This window comes from Crinia signifera, chromosome 4 (genome assembly GCF_055691185.1).
Source record: "Crinia signifera chromosome 4, ASM5569118v1, whole genome shotgun sequence".
NCBI classification, from domain to species: domain Eukaryota; kingdom Metazoa; phylum Chordata; class Amphibia; order Anura; family Myobatrachidae; genus Crinia; species Crinia signifera.
The window spans coordinates 246,796,790-246,815,671 of NC_139220.1; the positions used below are offsets into that span (position 1 = coordinate 246,796,790).

The 18,882-nt window shown below is 43.4% G+C and overlaps 1 protein-coding gene across 3 annotated transcripts in view; it reads left to right on the forward strand.

Moving 5' to 3' along the window:
- The window catches only part of NTRK3 (neurotrophic receptor tyrosine kinase 3), a 572,243-nt gene that overhangs the window by 543,361 nt on the left and 10,000 nt on the right, over positions 1 to 18,882 (forward strand). For all 3 annotated transcript variants that reach the window (XR_014473528.1, XM_083184207.1, XM_083184208.1), the window contains exon 17: positions 14,306 to 14,464. Coding sequence is in view for 2 of the 3 variants with exons in the window: in XM_083184207.1 (XP_083040333.1) it covers positions 14,306 to 14,464 (159 nt within the window). In the remaining variant the exon portion in view is untranslated. The remainder of the gene's footprint in view (positions 1 to 14,305; positions 14,465 to 18,882) is intronic.

The window sequence follows — 18,882 nt, forward strand, 5'->3', positions numbered from 1 at the left end:
AACACAATCAGCCTCAACAATCCCCTAAACGAACATATGAACGAAAACGAGACGATTCCCATCGCCCAATGCGCTTAATCAGCTCATCTCCCAAACCCATCCTAGCAGCCGCAGTTGCGGCCCCGATGCGGAAAGAGTGACCCGCGTATTCCTCCCCCTTGAGGCCCAACGTCCGCAGGACTGCTCTAAACACGCTTGTGAACTGGAACCGTGATAAAAAGGACCCATTCACATGCATCAGCAAAGGATCCCTTTCTCTGCCCACTCTGACTTCCTTAAATATCCTCAGCCGTGCTACCGGGCACATATCTGAGCCTGGTACAGAGAAGAGAACTACCTTCTTCCCCCTCCCTAATTGATCCGTCTTAGACCTCCTCACCACTAGCTCCACCCTATCCGAGTATAAATCCACATCCTCCCCTAACAAACCTCCCGGCCTGGAGACGCTTGGACTCACGAGTTCACCAATCCGCAGTGCCCCGAAGAAGGCAAGCGAAAAGGCTACCCCGAACAACCTTTCCTCGAAATTGGAACTACAGACCTCACCCAACTTCCTGCCCATATTCTGCAACAACTGGAAGGACACCGGCCTTCTCTGATCCTGTACTACATGTCCTTTTCTCCAGCCTTTTAAAGCCTGCGCAATCAGGAAATTATTTGTGACATCAGGCCTCCCACCTGCACGAAACCCAAAAGCTAAGCCCGCCATACAGCGCGTGATCTTAGCCACTGACCAACCAATCTCCTTACAATGGCCTATGTATAGCAAGACAGCCAACTCGTCATCATACTCTTTCAAATCTACTACCTCACGCCATTCTAACCAGCTCCGCCATTCCTGGTTGTATGCCGACTTTGGGGCCAAGGATTCCCTGATGAGCTGATCGACTACCCGTCCAGCAGAGCCCAGAGCCGACTCGGGAACCCGGTCCCCTCCCTGTCCGCCTCTGGCGCCAACTCCCGGAATCGTTCCCACTGTGAACGAGATAAAGAATCCGCAATGCCGTTAGAGACACCGGGAACGTGCCTAGCCACAACCCACAAATTCAAAGCCAGACATTCCAATACCAACTGCTGCAAAATAGTAACCACCGGAGGTGAAGATGCCGACAATTGATTAATAGCCATGACCACCCCCAAATTATCGCAGTAAAAACAAATCTTCCTATCGCGGAACAGCTCACCCCAAACAACAACTGCAACCAAAATAGGAAACAATTCCAACAATGCTAAATCTTTAACCAAGCCTCTCTGCACCCAAGACTCCGGCCACCGGCCCACACACCAATGTCCCTGGCAATAAGCCCCAAAACCGCCACTCCCAGCGGCGTCTGTGAAAAGGTCTAGCTCTGTAGCCACGCACGTGTCTGACATCCACAACGCCCTGCCATTAAAGGTTTCCAGAAAAGATGCCCACACCCGCAAGTCCCCTTTCAACTCACTACCTAATCTGACAAAATGATGAGGAAGAACCACCCCTGCTGTCGCTGCTGCCAGCCTCCTGCTGAAAATGCGGCCCATCGGCATAATGCGACACGCAAAATTCAACTTACCCAGCAAGGACTGTAATTCCCTCAATCTGATTTTCTTCAACAGCAACGCCCTCCCTACCTCGGCCTTCAAACCCAGTAACTTTTCTTCAGGCAAGCGACACTCCATATTCACAGTATCAATGACAATACCCAAAAAACTGATCACAGTCGCAGGGCCCTCCGTCTTTCCCGGAGCAAGCGGGACCCCAAAGTCTGCCGACACCCTTTCAACAGTCCTCAACAATAAATCACATACACCGGTCCCCCCGGGACCAATACATAAAAAATCATCTAGGTAATGAATAACTGAACTGCACCCAGAGACATCCTTAACCACCCACTCCAAAAAGGAACTAAAGGCCTCAAAATAAGCACACGACAAGGAGCACCCCATCGGTAGACAACGATCAACAAAAAACTCCCCATCCCAACAACATCCCAACAAGCGCAAACTGGTTGGATGAACAGGCAGCAACCGGAATGCCGATTCAATATCAGTCTTTGCCAACATGGCCCCTTTCCCAAACCGCTTCCCCCACTTAACGGCCGCATCAAAGGATGTATAAACCACCGAGCAGATGTCGGGGTCAATGCCATCATTGACCGACGCCCCTTTTGGGAAGGATAAATGGTGTATCAGACGAAACTTGTTCGCCTCCTTTTTTGGCACCACCCCCAACGGAGAGACTATCAAATCTGGCCACGGTGCCGCCCTAAACGGTCCAGCCATACGACCCAGCTGCACCACTTCAGGATGCTCCCTAGCAGACTTCAAATTCCTCCTAAAACTTCCTGACACCTGCACGTCAGAAGGTATCTTAAAACCTTCCCTAAACCCCTCCTCCAACAAGGCGGCTGTCCGCTGGTCAGGATACCTACGCAGATAACCCAGCATCCTTTCCAGCCGAACTGGTGTCGCCCCCTTTTGAACTACTGTCTCGGGACTTCCCTCTGAAGCATTTATTTGCCCCATGGTTCCCTCCACATGATGAACATTCATGCTTGAATTTGCATTTTGCTCCAAACCGGCATGACCCGTCGTTGAAGGCAAAGCAGAGTCCCTTCTGCATGGCCGTCCCGCTTATGGCCTTTCTCGCCCCCCCCCCCATCCCCACGAAAGGGCTGCCCACTTTTTATGGGGGCCGTTACCTTTAACCATAAAGCAATATCCTTATGATCCCAACGAATGTTGGGGCGAACCGCCTTCCTCTGCCTAAACTGCTCATCATACCTGAGCCAGGACATGCCCCCGTACACACGGTATGCCTCTCCTATCGCATCCATGTAACAGAATAAGCCTGAACAATTGTCAGGTGCCTTCTCCCCAATCACACTAGCTAAAATAGCAAATGCCTGTAACCAATTTGTGAATGACCGCGGTATCAGCCGATACCGCCGCCGTTCCTCCTCCTCCTTTTTCTCCTCCTTGCGGGGCCTATCCAGGTTAAAACGCTCTAAGGGTAGTAATGAAAATATATCCACATATTCCCCTTTCCAAATCTTCTCCCTCACCTCCTGCTTCAGGTGGGCCCCCAATGGCCCCTCAAAACATACATACACCTCCCCTTTCGCAGTGTCACTAAGACTCCCACTCTCATCCTGCGTCACCACACTGCCCCCTTCAGCCCCTGCCCTGCTGCTGCTTTGCTCCCCGCCGGATACCAGCACCACGCTGCTCCCCGGCACCCCACTGCTAACCGGCACCCCACTGCTAACCGGCACCCCACTGCTAACCGGCACCCCACTGCTAACAGGCACACTATTACTGACCGGCACACTAATGCTAGCTGGTGTGCCCGAATTCTGCGGTGCCCATGCTGCCGCCGGGGACGGCCCCGCCCCCTGCCGCAAACCCACCAGCCAATCTGCAAAACCACTCAATAATTCGGTAAAGCCCCTACTCATTTCCCCCTGGGGGGCTAACCCTCCCCCCCCCTGACTTTGTGCTAAAGCATTAATAGACATAGAGACAGACTCACCAGGCTGCCTGGGGGCTGTGAACCCAGCAGCCGCAGGTCCAGTGTCCTGACGAGTCCCAGATGAAGAAGGACCAGGTATCTCTCCATCGTCTGCTGACGCTGCCATCTCTCTTCTCCTGTCTTCCCGACCTTCAGGTATAGCACCAGCCGGCGTGACCGCGTTGGAGGCGGAGCCAGCTGTGTGTCTCTCGCTCCGTGTACCAGGCCTGCAGTCCGCAGCCTGTACTTCTGCCCCCCTGGCACGACTCACCCCGTGCTGGGCAGCAGCATGCCCCGCATGCCCCGCCGCTCCAGGTCCAGGCCCACGTGACGCCGGATCTTCTTGCACGTGGGGGGGTTCCCCCCGCGCGGAGGGTTCCGCCTGCATGTTGGATTCCTCCCAGACCTGGTCCTGCGGGCGGAAGGTGCCCGGCCCGCAGCCTGGCCTGGAGGGTCCCTGACGGGGCTCCTAGAACGGCGCTGAACCCTGGGGGACACGGATGGGCTGAAGCGCTCCGGAGGCCTGGACCTCCGAGGCTGTGCGCCCGCTGGAGCAGCCTCCTGCGTTGCTGCTCCCAGTCCCCCCAGCAGACCTGACATCTGCTGCTGCAGCCACTCTGTCCCTCTGGTGCCTGCTGCCTCCCTGAGGGCAGCCAGCGCTGCAGATACCTCAGCATCAGCGTTTGGGGAAGCCATGGGAGATGCAGTGCTGCTTAGCTGTTCAGAAAAATCTCCCAGTGACCCCTATTTCCTTCCTGCACTCTGCTTATATACCCTTACTACACCCCGTTAAGCCCCTCCCCCTATGACCCTCTCCTTAGACACCCCTTCTATGACTGTCCAGCTAGTCAGCTCCCTACAAACCCTGTCAGGGGAGCCTACCCCCAGGCTTTGCCTCCAGTCCGGCTCCTACATTATCTCCTACCCAGGGTCCCATGATCGGTGCTCTGGTGAGGGCTGCTGGTGATAGGGGCTCCTGTGACCCCCTGTTGCAGGAAAGTGACACTGTAAAGTGGCAGCTCACTTTAAAAACCTAATATAGGCCCTTATTCTGATCTGTGCGGCCAGATCAGAATATGCGGCCAGGACCGTGCAGGCGAATCCCCGCCTTCCATACGGATCGCCACCTCTGTCCGTACGCGGATATGTGGCGGTCCGCATGAAAATGGACGGGGATATGCCTCCTCCATCTTGGGAGCAGCCCCTGCATTCGATGGTCGCCGAACATCGAATGCAGGGCCGCACGCTCCACCAGCGCCCGCCACCCTAGACCACACGGACACTTGTCCGTATGAAATCATGTATGGGGGCGGGCAGCTGACATCCGGCGATGTCAGATGCCCGCCCCCTACACATGCGTCACGGCTTCATTACCATGCATACGCCCTGCGTTTGCATGGGAACGCCCATGAAACGCGGGGCGTATGCATAGGGTAATGAGGCTAAGTAGCCCCTCACGCCCCTCTCCGCCCCCTGTGCGGCGTCTAAAGAATAGGTACGGAGAAACCGCCTGCACATGCGCAGAGTGACCTCTGCACATGCGCAGTCGGAAACCATCGGCGGTCCGACCGCATGCAGAAAAATCTGCACAGATCAGAATAAGGGCCATAGAGAGGAAGCATAACTATGCTGGATAGCACATTATTATTCTCTTGGCCCCAACTGAAGAAATTGTGTTTTGTACATTATATACTGTGTGTATATGTATATATATATATATAGGGCCGCGGATCTACAGTATATGTGGCACACGTCTGAAAAACTCTGAACAAATGAAATTTTTTACTGCTGGATGAACCTTCAATACATGTTTACCTGCTTTTATGAAAATTACTGTTTTATTCATTGTATGCATAGCCATTAAGTGGTATATCTAGCGCACCCCTATTCCTTTTTTTCTATTTCTCTCCTCCCCGTACCTTTACTGACAAAGGGGCGTGCCAGCCCAGAAACGTTTGTTTTGGTCACTTGCAATACACGCTTGTTGAAAAATCCTGCTGAGTGGCCCTGTTTTTCTATTTAATATATATTTATATATATATATATATATATATATATATATATATATATATATATATATATATGGATAGCAGTTGTAAGTTGGCTCCCCTTTTTTAGACCTTTAGTGATTGGGTCTATATAGCCTTTTAACAAATTTCAAAAGTAATAAAAGTACAGTCCAAAGTTTGTAAATATTTATTAAAAAGTCTCTTATTCCACACGACAGTAGAGGTTGTTTCAGACCATAAAAAGTTCAATCACTGAACTTTCTCACAGGCACACACCTCCAAAAGGGTTGGTCTCATGATAAGAGTGTCTACCAGATAGTAAGAACCATAATCTGAACAGTTCAAGATGGTACATGGAGTGTACCTACACCTGAGCCTACATTGACAGGTGTCACCCAACTGAACCATCCCCGTAATTGGAACAGAGTTAGTATTGGATGTATTATCTGGGGCAATATACAACCCCTTAAGCTACCCATTCATTTGTATGCAGATTTAACCAATAACAGGAATAATAAGTTTTCTATATTATTGACAGAAAAGGTCGTAAAGCAACAGTGCACCTCTGAATGGACCTAGTGTTAAACATCTAGTTGGGGACACATTCAACTTCTGAAAACAGTGGAAATTATGTCAATGCTTTTTGCAAACCCCTGATGAAGTCCCATGAAACGCGTTGGAAACGTTTGTTTGCTATTGTGAAATATCTGAAATACACCATTGAACTTTTTATAGTCTGAAACAACCACTATTCTTGTGTGGAATAAGAGACTTTTTAATAAATATTTACAAACTTTGGACTTTACTTTTATTACTTTTGAAATTTGTTGAAAGGCTATATAGACCCAATCACTAAAGGTCTAAAAAAGGGGCGCCAACTTACAACTGCTATCCACATTCTCCTTTTCCCCATCCAACAGGAGTCCTTGTAAGTTCGTCAGCCCTGACATAGTAATTACTAAGTTGGTGGTACGAAACAAGAGTCCGTTCCCTATATATATATATGCAAAGGGATGCCGGCACTCCAATCCTCTTAGTTGAAGGTGCCTGGTGCCCTCACCGTGCGGGCAGGCAGGGCTGGACGCTGGATATAGAGCGGGGAATGGCGCGGCACTCAGGGCGAAATAGAAAGAAGACAACCGTAGCCAAACTTAATAAAGTTGACGTTTCAGCCTTGCGGCTTTTATCAAAACAGCTAACATATATATATACCTGCAGTTACTGGAGTGGCACACTTATGAGAGATTGCTCATCACATTGAGAGGATTGACGGACAAACCTCTCCATATATCGCCTTTTTGCCCCATTCCACACTGGAGTTGAATTAAGGTCTGGTAGGTTCAAGACCACTGAAGAACCAGTTTATACCGTTGCTTTTTAATTTGAAGCTTCTTTTTATTGAGTCATTTCTATTTCACCCCTGATTAAGTCCGAGTGACGAAACGCGTCAGTTTATTGTGACGATTGAAAACTGTGACTCCATACGAATTACTGAATGAAACAACGCTGTGATTTGTTTTATTAATCTTTTAATAAATTGTTTAATCATCTTGTGATAACTAAACAAGTGGTTGATTACCATCTAAATCAAAGGTGGTGGTGGTGACACGTGATAAGGCGCACTCTATATCCTTGGTGTGTATATATATATATATAATCAACCAAACAAATTGGAGGAGCGCTAGTTTTTTGCTTCACAGATGAAGATAAAATCAGTTCTCTAGATTTTACCCCTGTAATCCACGGGGTTTTGCACTAGACCTCAGCTTTTTCCAGGCCGCTGCTTTCCAATCGAAATGAATCCTGGGAACCCACGGGATTAAACTAGATCTGGGAGGAAAGATGAAGAGAAGCGCTTATATATATATATATATATATATATATATATATATATAACAAGAGAAATAAGTGCGCAAATGATTTGAAACCTGTGTGCTGTGGATATTGCTGGAATTATCCACACTTAGAGGACTATTTAAATAAAGTCCCAATTCCACTTTCTTTCTGCACCAAAGGATTTTCAGTGATCCTGGCTGCTCTCGGGCACCTGGATTTCGCAGGTGTAGAAATACTAAAAGGAAAGATGAGAGCGCTCCATTGTGCAATATCGTAAAGAACTTTTATTTAAGAACAAGGTGTTTCTTCAGTAAAAACAGATATATTGTGACGTACCGAAATAAGCGGTGTAACACCGCAGAGATATCGCATGGATAGTGTTTTACCCAAACACATATGTAGGAGAGGTTACACTCCGGGCTATCAACGTCTCGACACGGCTGGATGGATAGACTGCAACGCCAGGCCACGCCCCAACGCGTTTCGTAGTCACGTACTTCGTCAGAGGGCTGGCCTGGCGTTGGACAGATTCCTCTTTTAAAGGCCGCGGCTGTCTCTGCAGCTGAAATCCATCAGCTAATTACCGGCTATTAGGCAGTGTGACAGCAGCGGTCTCCAAATAGTTACAAATAATTCAGATATCTCATAATGCAAAATAGCTACAACCATATACCACACAAATAAATACATAAATATACCACAAAAATTATATAATAAAATAAAACATAATACAATGTAAAATACAGTAAAATACATTATAAAACATAGTGCATTCAATTCGTTTGCATCACCTCATTGACATTTTCTCAAAAAACAAGATATTCAAAAAACAAGATATTCAAAAATAGCGAGAAAAACATCAAGGAAAAAACATCGATGTTAAATACATTTTTTTTAAAAAATATACACTTCAAAAATATATTCTCTGAAAAAAAAATATTTTCAGAGAATATATTTTTGAAGTGTATATTTTTTTAAAAAAATGTATTTAACATCGATGTTTTTTCCTTGATGTTTTTCTCGCTATTTTTGAATATCTTGTTTTTTGAATATCTTGTTTTTTGAGAAAATGTCAATGAGGTGATGCAAACTAATTGAATGCACTATGTTTTATAATGTATTTTACTGTATTTTACATTGTATTATGTTTTATTTTATTATATAATTTTTGTGGTATATTTATGTATTTATTTGTGTGGTATATGGTTGTAGCTATTTTGCATTATGAGATATCTGAATTATTTGTAACTATTTGGAGACCGCTGCTGTCACACTGCCTAATAGCCGGTAATTAGCTGATGGATTTCAGCTGCAGAGACAGCCGCGGCCTTTAAAAGAGGAATCTGTCCAACGCCAGGCCAGCCCTCTGACGAAGTACGTGACTACGAAACGCGTTGGGGCGTGGCCTGGCGTTGCAGTCTATCCATCCAGCCGTGTCGAGACGTTGATAGCCCGGAGTGTAACCTCTCCTACATATGTGTTTGGGTAAAACACTATCCATGCGATATCTCTGCGGTGTTACACCGCTTATTTCGGTACGTCACAATATATCTGTTTTTACTGAAGAAACACCTTGTTCTTAAATAAAAGTTCTTTACGATATTGCACAATGGAGCGCTCTCATCTTTCCTTTTAGTATATATATATATATATATAAGTGACAGTGGGTGGTGTGTCACTCCGCGCATATTCAAAGACAGGAGTCAGGTTTAAAGGCAACGTTTCAACGTCTTTTAATAGACGTTTTCAGTTAGCCTGATGAAAACGTCTATTAAAAGACGTTGAAACGTTGCCTTTAAACCTGACTCCTGTCTTTGAATATGCGCGGAGTGCCACACCACCCACTGTCACTTACATTACCTGTTTAGTGTGGGCACCCAGCGAAGCAATCTACAGCGTGGGAGCAGTGAGTGTGCCGGTCCTCTGGAGCTTATATATATATATATATATAATATATATATATATAGAGAGAGAGAGACGGATAGGTGCGGCAATCACGACTATTTTCATCCAATAAAGCAACAAGGAGCCGTTTTTAACAACGTTTCAAATTCTGTAATTTGTCATCAGGTTTATAAAACATATTACATAGACACATACCTTTATAGAAGAAAACACAATCACCAGAAGTGCGTGGCTGAGCGGGCCGGGACTGCACACCCGCCCCCCTGACCATAGTGATGACGTCATCCATTGCGACTGTCATCCAAATGAGTGAAGAAACCGTCACCATGGCAACCCTGTCTAATAAAAGAAAGAGTAAAGTGCTAAGCATAATAACATTGCGGACAAGCATTACAGTATAACCTTAATCTAAACAAGCAAGGTTTACTTAAACACAGTGTATGAAATTTGTTCATTAAGCCCTCTCGGAGAGATAACATCAAGACGGTGAATCCAACGGGATTCACACCGCAATAATTGAAGAGGACGATTACCACCTCTAATAGAGGCAGGGACACAATCATTGATTCTAAAACGAAGGCTGTTTAGAGGATGGTTGTGCTCTAATAAATGCCGAGCTACTGGCTGATCTGCTTTCCCAATGGCCAGTGCTAGACGTATAGCGCTGCGGTTGAGAGCTATCCGTTCCTTACATTTTCTGTGGAGGCACCGACTGCAGCTAATTTCTAAGTTGTTTGGAGTGCCTGACCGTCTTGCATATTCTATATATATATATATATATATATATATATATAGATAGATAGATAGATAGATAGATAGATAGATAGATAGATAGATAGATAGATTCGTTTTCAAACAAGCAGCGGCACTCAGTGGGTTTTGATGAAGGTATTAAATTTATGCACCTTCATCAAAACCCACGGAGTGCCGCTGCTTGTTTGAAAACGAATCTCTAGCTTATAGCTTCAGGAAGCACCCGGGTCATTCCACAAACTTAGGGTGAGTGCCGGTCTGACCATCGGACATATATATACAATCCAGCATGGGTTAGGCACTCCGTATAACAGGTAGAACACAGAGCCAGTGTCTTCACAGAGATAGATCCAAGGATGCAGAGGTGCGGAACTATTAGCAATAAATCAGTAGAAAATGTTACCAGAGGTTAACAATGTTTCAATTTATGAGATAAATTTTCATCAGGTTATATATATATATATATATATATATATATATATATATAAAAGGAACAAACAAACCGGCACTCAAGTATCCAAAGTTCAATTGCCCCGGATGCCAACGAGTAGGAATGAAATACGTAGAAGTATAGACGTGTCACTCCAGGGGACTTTTTCAAAGAGGTTTATGTATCAAAAGAACACAAAGTTACATGGTAGAAAGTCAACGCTTCGATATACAACGGTATCGTTATCAAGACAGCATGTAACTCACAGGTATATGCCCGCACGGCGGCGTGACCACAAATATATAACATAAGTATCACTTACTGACTCCATGTGAAACCGGCCGGCAGCCAGGTGCGGCGCGCACACCCCCTGTCACTGAGGCAAGAGCGCGCACCGCTGACGTCACCCCGCCTGCTGCATAGCAACACAGCCAGGTTAAGAGTGCGTCCCCAGCAACCGATCGGGATCCCCACAAGCCAGGACTGAAAACATGAATGTACATAGATGTGCAGTCATAGTACAAGTAAGTCAGTAAGTGATACTTATGTTATATATATATATATATTATATATTTGTGGTCCCGCCGCCGTGCGGGCATATACCTGTGAGTTACATGCTGTCTTGATAACGATACCGTTGTGTATCGAAACGTTGACTTTCTACCATGTAACTTTGTGTTCTTTTGATACATAAACCTCTTTGAAAAAGTCCCCTGGAGTGACACGTCTATTCTTCTACATATATATATATATATATATATATATATATATATATATATATATATATATATATATATATATATATATATATATATATACTGTATATATATATATATATATATATATATATATATATAATGCATATAAAGGTCAGTCAGTGTTCTGTACATTACTATTGTGCCTAGGGTATATTTGAGTTGTGTGGCTTTTGATTAGAATCCTGATATTTTCTTTGAAACAGCTCTACAATAATAGCGTTTTCTGTTCTCCGATCTCATGTGATAAATTCCACTTTCATTCTAGTTCCAGTACTTTTGTCAGAATTACAGTAATTCTTTATATCTAAATGCATATATGACCATATATCCTGTACTTGCATGCACACATGTCTTGACAATGCGCAGTGTGAATTCACACAAAATAGGCTGGTGCCCCATAACAATGCCACTAGTTCCATTGATAACCCAACACCCTCTTCAATCACAGCACCAATCACCTAACAGCACAGATCATAGCAGCAGACAGCAACACCCATCACCCATCAGGCATAGCAAGCCTCATCCTCAGAGCTTTAACTAGACATTTTGGTGCCCCTGACCCCCATATTTTAAACAGAGATAGCGCCTTTGGTGCCGAATTCATAAAAAGGACTTGGGGCCAGATGCTTCAAAAGTGATACAATCAACAGTGATAAACAATTAACCAATCAGCTCCTGCCTGACATTTTTCAAACACAGTCTGTGACATGGCAGGTAGGAGCTGATTGGCTGTCTATTTATCACTCACCATGTTATCACTTTTGAAGCTTAGTGCATCTGGCCCTAAGTCTTGCTGGGAAGAGCCATGGCTACACAATAGTACCCCCAATTAAAATTATCTTACACAGTAGTACCCCATTACCTTATACAAATTATGCCACACAATAGGGCCCCTTATTCACATTAATGTAAATCACACAGTAATGTCCATTATTCACATTACACCACACCACATTGCTCTTTGTTCACATTACACCATAGAATAGTGCCCTTTATAAATTATGCCACACATTAGTGATTGCCTTGTACATATAACGCCATACTCTAATGCCTTATAGAGATAATGCCACACAATAATGTCCCTTACACATTATGCCACATGTTTATAACACACCCCAACCTCCCCCTCCAGCCACTGCATTCACCCAGCCTATACAACTGTGACCCCATCCTTATTATGCGTGGACTCAGAAATTGAAACCTGGCTATATAGAGTCAGTGCATGCTTAGCCTATGCAAAAGATCATAGAAGGAGGAGCTGCTGCAGCTGGGAATGGGCAGCAGTTCTCTTCCAGTGGGCATTTTTGTTACTGCCCAGTGCACACATTGTTTCTGCTCATCAGTCCTTCTGCTTCCAGCTGTATGATATGCAACTTGATTGGAGCCAAGAGCCCTAAATACAGTAGAGCTGCCTTCTCCTCCCAACTGCCCAGGTTCCCTCTGCTGGACTGTCTCAGTCCCACCACTGCATGCTGTCAAGCTGAGCTGACCAAATGCATATGCATTTGACCGGCTCTGGTTTTACAGGACTGCAAGCTCAATTATCAGAATAAACCATGTACAAACAGTCAAACCATTTAGTTTAGAAGTACAAGGAAGTGAATATACCAACATATTTATTTATGTATTTACAGTTTCTTATATAGCGCAGCAATTTCCGTAGCGCTTTACAATAGTAGACACTGATAAAACAAACTGGGTAACAACAGACAGACTTGGAGGTTAAAGGGCCCTGCTGCAAGCTTACAATCTATAGGGATATAGGAGGGAAACACAAGGACAGGCATCAGTAATACTGTAGCATAGCAGTCCCACCAAGTTACAGTTCCAGAAGGGAAGCTATATAATACATAAGTGCCTCAGAGGGTTATGCATGTAGAACTTAAATATGATAGGCTTGCCTGAAGAGGTGAGTTTTCAGGGAACACTTGAAAGTTTGGAGGCTAGTGGAGAGTCTTATTGTGCCTGGAAGGGCATTCCATAGGATGGGAGCATACAATGTTGTAATACATTTCGCACAGCATGGTATACTTATGAGGGCAAGAACAACTTAAAAGTTCAAGTTGGCTTTTCCTGGACATCATAGGGAACTTCAGTCGTGTTTTTATAGTGTGAACCCTGCTCTCTGTTGAAAAATGCAGCCTCTTCCTCGTTACCATGGCATTCCTCTCAAAAATGACTATTGAAAAAAATCTTGGTATTAATGTTGGTTAATTATTATTCCTGAACAGCAGTAGTAATTACTGTATGTTCATGCTTTAAAAAAAAACTTCCTGCGTGGTATGCACCAGAACAAAATAACCCATACTGGTTCTGGCCTTACTATTTTTGCACCATTAACACAAGTTGTCAAACCTAATATAGGGGTTTATTCTAGTTCATTCTTTCTGACAAAATCCTTCTTAGATGGACAAAACCATGTGCACTGCAGGGGGGCAGATGTAACATGTGCAGAGAGAATTAGATTTGGGTGAGTTATTTTGTTTCTGTGCAGGGAAAATACTGACTGCATGATTTTACACTTCAATATTGATCTCACTTTGAAGAAAAACCCCACCCAAATCTAATTCTCTCTGCACAAGTTACATCTGCCCCACCCGCAGTGCACATGGTTTTGTCCATCTAAGAAGGATTTTGTCAGAAAGAATGGACTAGAATAACCCCCATAGAGAGGAAGCATAACTATGCTGGATAGCACATTGTTATGCTCTTGAAGAAATTGTGTTTCATACATTATATTATATATATATATATATATTTACAAAGGGATATATATATATATATATATATATATATATTATACATTATGCATATAAAGGTCAGCCATTGTTCTGTACATTATTTTTGTTGTGCCTAGGGTATATTTGAGTTGTGTGGCTTTTGTTTAGAATCCTGACATTTTCTTTGAAACAGCTCTACAATAATACCATTTTTTTTCTCATATATTATAGAATTGATGCATTATTGAGTTTCATTTGCCCACCATTACATGGGTTGCCATGCTCTGCTTTATGCTCTATGTCATGGAATGCATATGTCATGGAATGCACAGATGAATGGGGAGAAGTGACAATGAATGCTAGAAAGAGCTAAAAATGTAAACTTTTTTTGTCTTTGTTTTTAGGTGGGAGGCCATACAATGCTGCCAATCCGCTGGATGCCACCGGAGAGCATAATGTATAGGAAGTTTACCACGGAGAGTGATGTGTGGAGCTTTGCCGTTATTCTTTGGGAAATATTCACTTATGGAAAACAACCATGGTTTCAGCTATCAAACACAGAGGTACAATATGACTCGCACCATGTAGTAGTGCATGATGCCATTTGTCCCATCCTAAATATAAGTAAACTTTATAGCATGTGCACACATACTGTAGTAACCATTAAAAAACACAGAGGGAATTGTTTTATAGGGATAATCTATAAAGTTTTTTTTTTTAAAATATCATCAAAGGGAACATGATTACTTGACCTTTGTATAAGGTTGCATAAGAAGACAAACTGTATCTTTAAAACTTGGTAATATTTAATGTTACAGTCAATTCTTGAAGTGGACCACACACATTTGAACAACATTTTTGAAACAGCTCCCTTTTAGATCATGATATGTATTTACCAATAATGTTTTTTTAGGTGTTTTTTGCCAATAGCTTATTTTAAAGTAGGTTAATAGGAGTAGTAAATACATATCTTGTCCAAAGGCATTCCCTTTTATTAGCTAGTATTAAACTATATCATGGGTGAAATTTTAATAGGATGAGAGATTCAGAAAGTGAGAGATTTGGTAATAAATCTCCAGTATTTTTAAAGAGGCAATCATTTACACTTCAAAATCAAACTGTTGTAAATTACTTCCACTTTAAAAAAAATTTGTGATTCCTAACCAAATCTGTCACTTTCTGAATCTCTCACCCTATTAAATTTCACCCCATATCTTGTAATGTCTGTATTGTTAAAAATATTGTTAAAAATATTAACAGAAATGCATTCCAATGAAGAACAGAAAATCACATCCAGTATTAAGTATTAAATAATTAATAAATTAAGTATATAATATCTTTCCACTGCGCCTTCTACGCCTAAGAAGGTAACTGGGGGAGGGTTGGACTGGCAAAGCCCAAGCACAGTAAGAGTGTTCAAGCTAATTTGATCTACGTAAGAGGGAAAACAGGCACATATATGCCTTCTAAGGAGTGTATCTATTGCTGCTTCCTCTCTGATGATGATGATGACTATCAGACTGTTTCTGCATGACTTAAAAAATAAACAAATAACAATTAATTGCGCAACCTCCATAACATTATATTAGCTGTAGTTATCATAGTTGAGGCCGGCAGTAGCAAAATGTGGAGGGTAGAGGCTAAATACATGGGTCCTATGCCAGTCAAGGCTGGTTGCACTATATGAGGCTGGTCATCTCTGGCTATTTTTACAAGAGAGTTTGGACCCCGAAAAAGAAAAGTAATCTCAAGGGCTATTCCCACAAACCCCTAGATAATAGCCGCTCGGTTAACTGAAGTATTTAAAAAAAAATAATAAAAAGGAGGAATTCTAGAATAAAAGCACATTTCAAAAGTGTTAGGACAAAGACTGAGGGTTAACATAAAGACCATTTTTACAGAAAAGGATAAGGATCAATGGTAAGGTCTTCCAATGGATTTGGTGGAGACTCATGCAGTAAAAATCATTTCTGCACAACTTGAAACAAGATTATTGTTATATTTATTATGACGCGTATGACACCCATGTGAAGCGTCCTTGGCCATGCCCACTCCTCTCCACCAGGAGCCGTGACAGGAGCAGTAGGGTCTGAGTGCACTAGTGCTCAGACCCAACTGTGCATGTGCAAAACTCTGCTGCACTGTGAAGTCTGAACACTAGAACACTCAGACTCCACTGCCATTGCCCAGATCAGTGGAAAAATGGTTCTGCAGTGCTCCTGCCGCTGATGCGGGACTCCGGAGGGCAACTATTCAAAAATGGGTCCAATTATGCAGTGTGGGCCCCCTGGAACTCAGGGATTCTTGTGCACTTTGAACAGCCTTTGTGATATCAATCAGATTTGGAATGAAGGTCACTGCTTGGTATAGATGGTATTTTATCCTAAATGATGGATGGATGGATGGATGGATGGATGGATGGATGGATGGATAATTAGATAGCTAGAATATGTGTGAGAGAGTAAGAATGTATTTGCTTAGAGAACAAGCTGCACATTCTAACACTTGGGAAATTAATGTATTTCCAGACCATCTAAACATTAAATTAGTTCTGTCAGCACCGTCAACTGACAGCCTTAGTTTACAGACCAAAGAACAAACAAGAGCAATGTCTTCTTTGATTACATCTATGGCATGCTTCTTGACCAGCGAACAGCATCATCTACACATAAGCAGTTAGGTTTTTTGTTAAAAGCAAGCAGGAACTGATTTTTAAAACACAGAACAGTTGGTTCCATTAATTGTTTAAATATGTAAAAATACACTTCTATTTTTGAGGAAAATGGGTACTTATGTAGTACCTGGGCGCCCGATTTAGAAATCGGGTCGGATCGGGCACATCGCATCGCATGCGACCATCGGATGCGATGCGATGACCTGATTTTTCCATAGGAATCAATGTTAAAATGGACTGAGTCCATTTTAACATGGAATTCAATGGGAAAAAGGGGTCCTTTTCATACCCCTACTATCCAAGTGGGCATGGAGTTGGATATAAACCTGTGGCGAGCGTAGCGAGCCACCGAGCCCGAAGCGTGGCGAGCGTAGCGAGCCCCGTGAGGGGACACAGAATACTGTCGCTTCGCTCGCCACGCTTCGGGCTCGGTGGCTCGCTACGCTCGCCACAGGTTTATATCCAACTCCATGCCCACTTGGATAGTAGGGGTATGAAAAGGACCCCTTTTTCCCATTGAATTCCATGTTAAAATGGACTCAGTCCATTTTAACATTGATTCCTATGGAAAAATCGGGTCATCGCATCGCATCCGATGGTCGCATGCGATGCGATATCGCATCGCATCGCATCGCATCTGATTGTATGCCTTAACTTAAGGCATACAATCAAAAAATCGGGCGCCCAGATACTACATAAGTACCGGAAAATGATAGTTAAGAGCAAGTAACTGAATTAAAGCAAAAGAAGCATTCACTTAAGGTTGTGTAAACAAGTCAAAATAAAATGTAACTGAGGGGCAGATATATTAAGCTCGGTGAAGTGATAAAGTGTCTGGTTTTTATCACCGGCCAATCATCTCCTAACTGTGAAGTTACAAGCTTGGTTTGAAAAATGACAGGTAGGAGCTGATTGGATGGTGATAAAAACCAGACAATTTATCACTTCACCAAGCTTAACCCCTTCCCGACATATGACGTACATTTACGCCATATGTCGGTTGGGGGTGAATCAAGCCAGCTCACGGAGTGAGCTGGCTTGATAGAGAGCAGGTAATGGCTGTATATTACAGCCATGTCCCTGCTCTCACGGCCACGAGCGGCGAGTTCGCCGATCGCGGCCGTTTAACCCTTTAAGCACCGCGGGCAAAGCGCCCGCAGTGCTTAAATAGCTGATCGGAGGGGGGGGCGCCCCCCTCCGGCGCCGATCGGGGCCCCCCGCAGCGCGATCGGAGGGTGCCGATCGGTTGCCATGGTAGCCAGGGGTCTAATGTAGACCCCTGTGCTGTCCGTGTATTCATACCTATTACATCCTGCCTCAGGCAGGATGTAATAGGAAGTGCAAAAAATCACTACGTTCAGCCATAGAGCTCTATGGCTGAACCTAGTACAGGCGATCGCGCCCCCTAGTGGTCAAGTACACTAGGGGGCCTTGTAGTAAAAGTAAAAAAAAAAAAAAAATAAAGTTTAAAAATAAAAAAAAAATAATAAAATATTAAAAGTTCAAATCACCCCCCTTTCCCCATTTCCCAAATAAAAATAAATAAATAATAAAAAAAATAAACATATTTGGTATCGCCGCGTTCCTAAAAGTCCGATCTATTAAAATATAACATTAGTTATCCCGCACGGTTAAAGGCGTAAACGGAAAATAATCCCCAACGCCAAAACTACGCTTTTTGGTCGCATCGCGTACCCAAAAAAAAATAACTAAAAGAGATCAGAAAGTCGCCCATATCCCATAATGGTATTAATTAAAAAGTACACTTCAGCCCGCAAAAAATGAGCCCTCACCCAGGTCCGTAGGTGGAAAAATAAAAAAGTTATAAGCCGCAGAACATGGCGACGCGACGCAAATTCGAAAAACCGTAACATTTTCTATTTTTTTTTTTAGTGGTAAAATGTAACGAAAACTATATAAGTTTGGTATTACCGGAATCGTAACGACCCATAGAATAAAGATAACCCATCATTTTAAACGAACTATGAACTCCAAAAAAACCGTAACCAGCGCAAAATTGTGGAATTGCGTTTTTTTTTTTTTTTTACCCCACATTGAATTATTTCCTGATTCCCCAGAATATTATACGGTATAGTAAATGGTACCATTAGAAAGTACAACTTGTCCCGCAAAAAAAAAGCCCTCATGTGTCTATATAGCCGGAAAATTAAAAAAGTTACGCTTATTTGAACACAAGGAGGAAAAAAAAAAAAAAAATTACCTTAAAAGGCAATGTCGGGAAGGGGTTAATAAATCTACCCCTGTATACTGTATTTTTACATGATATGCTCATTTTGAATTGCATTC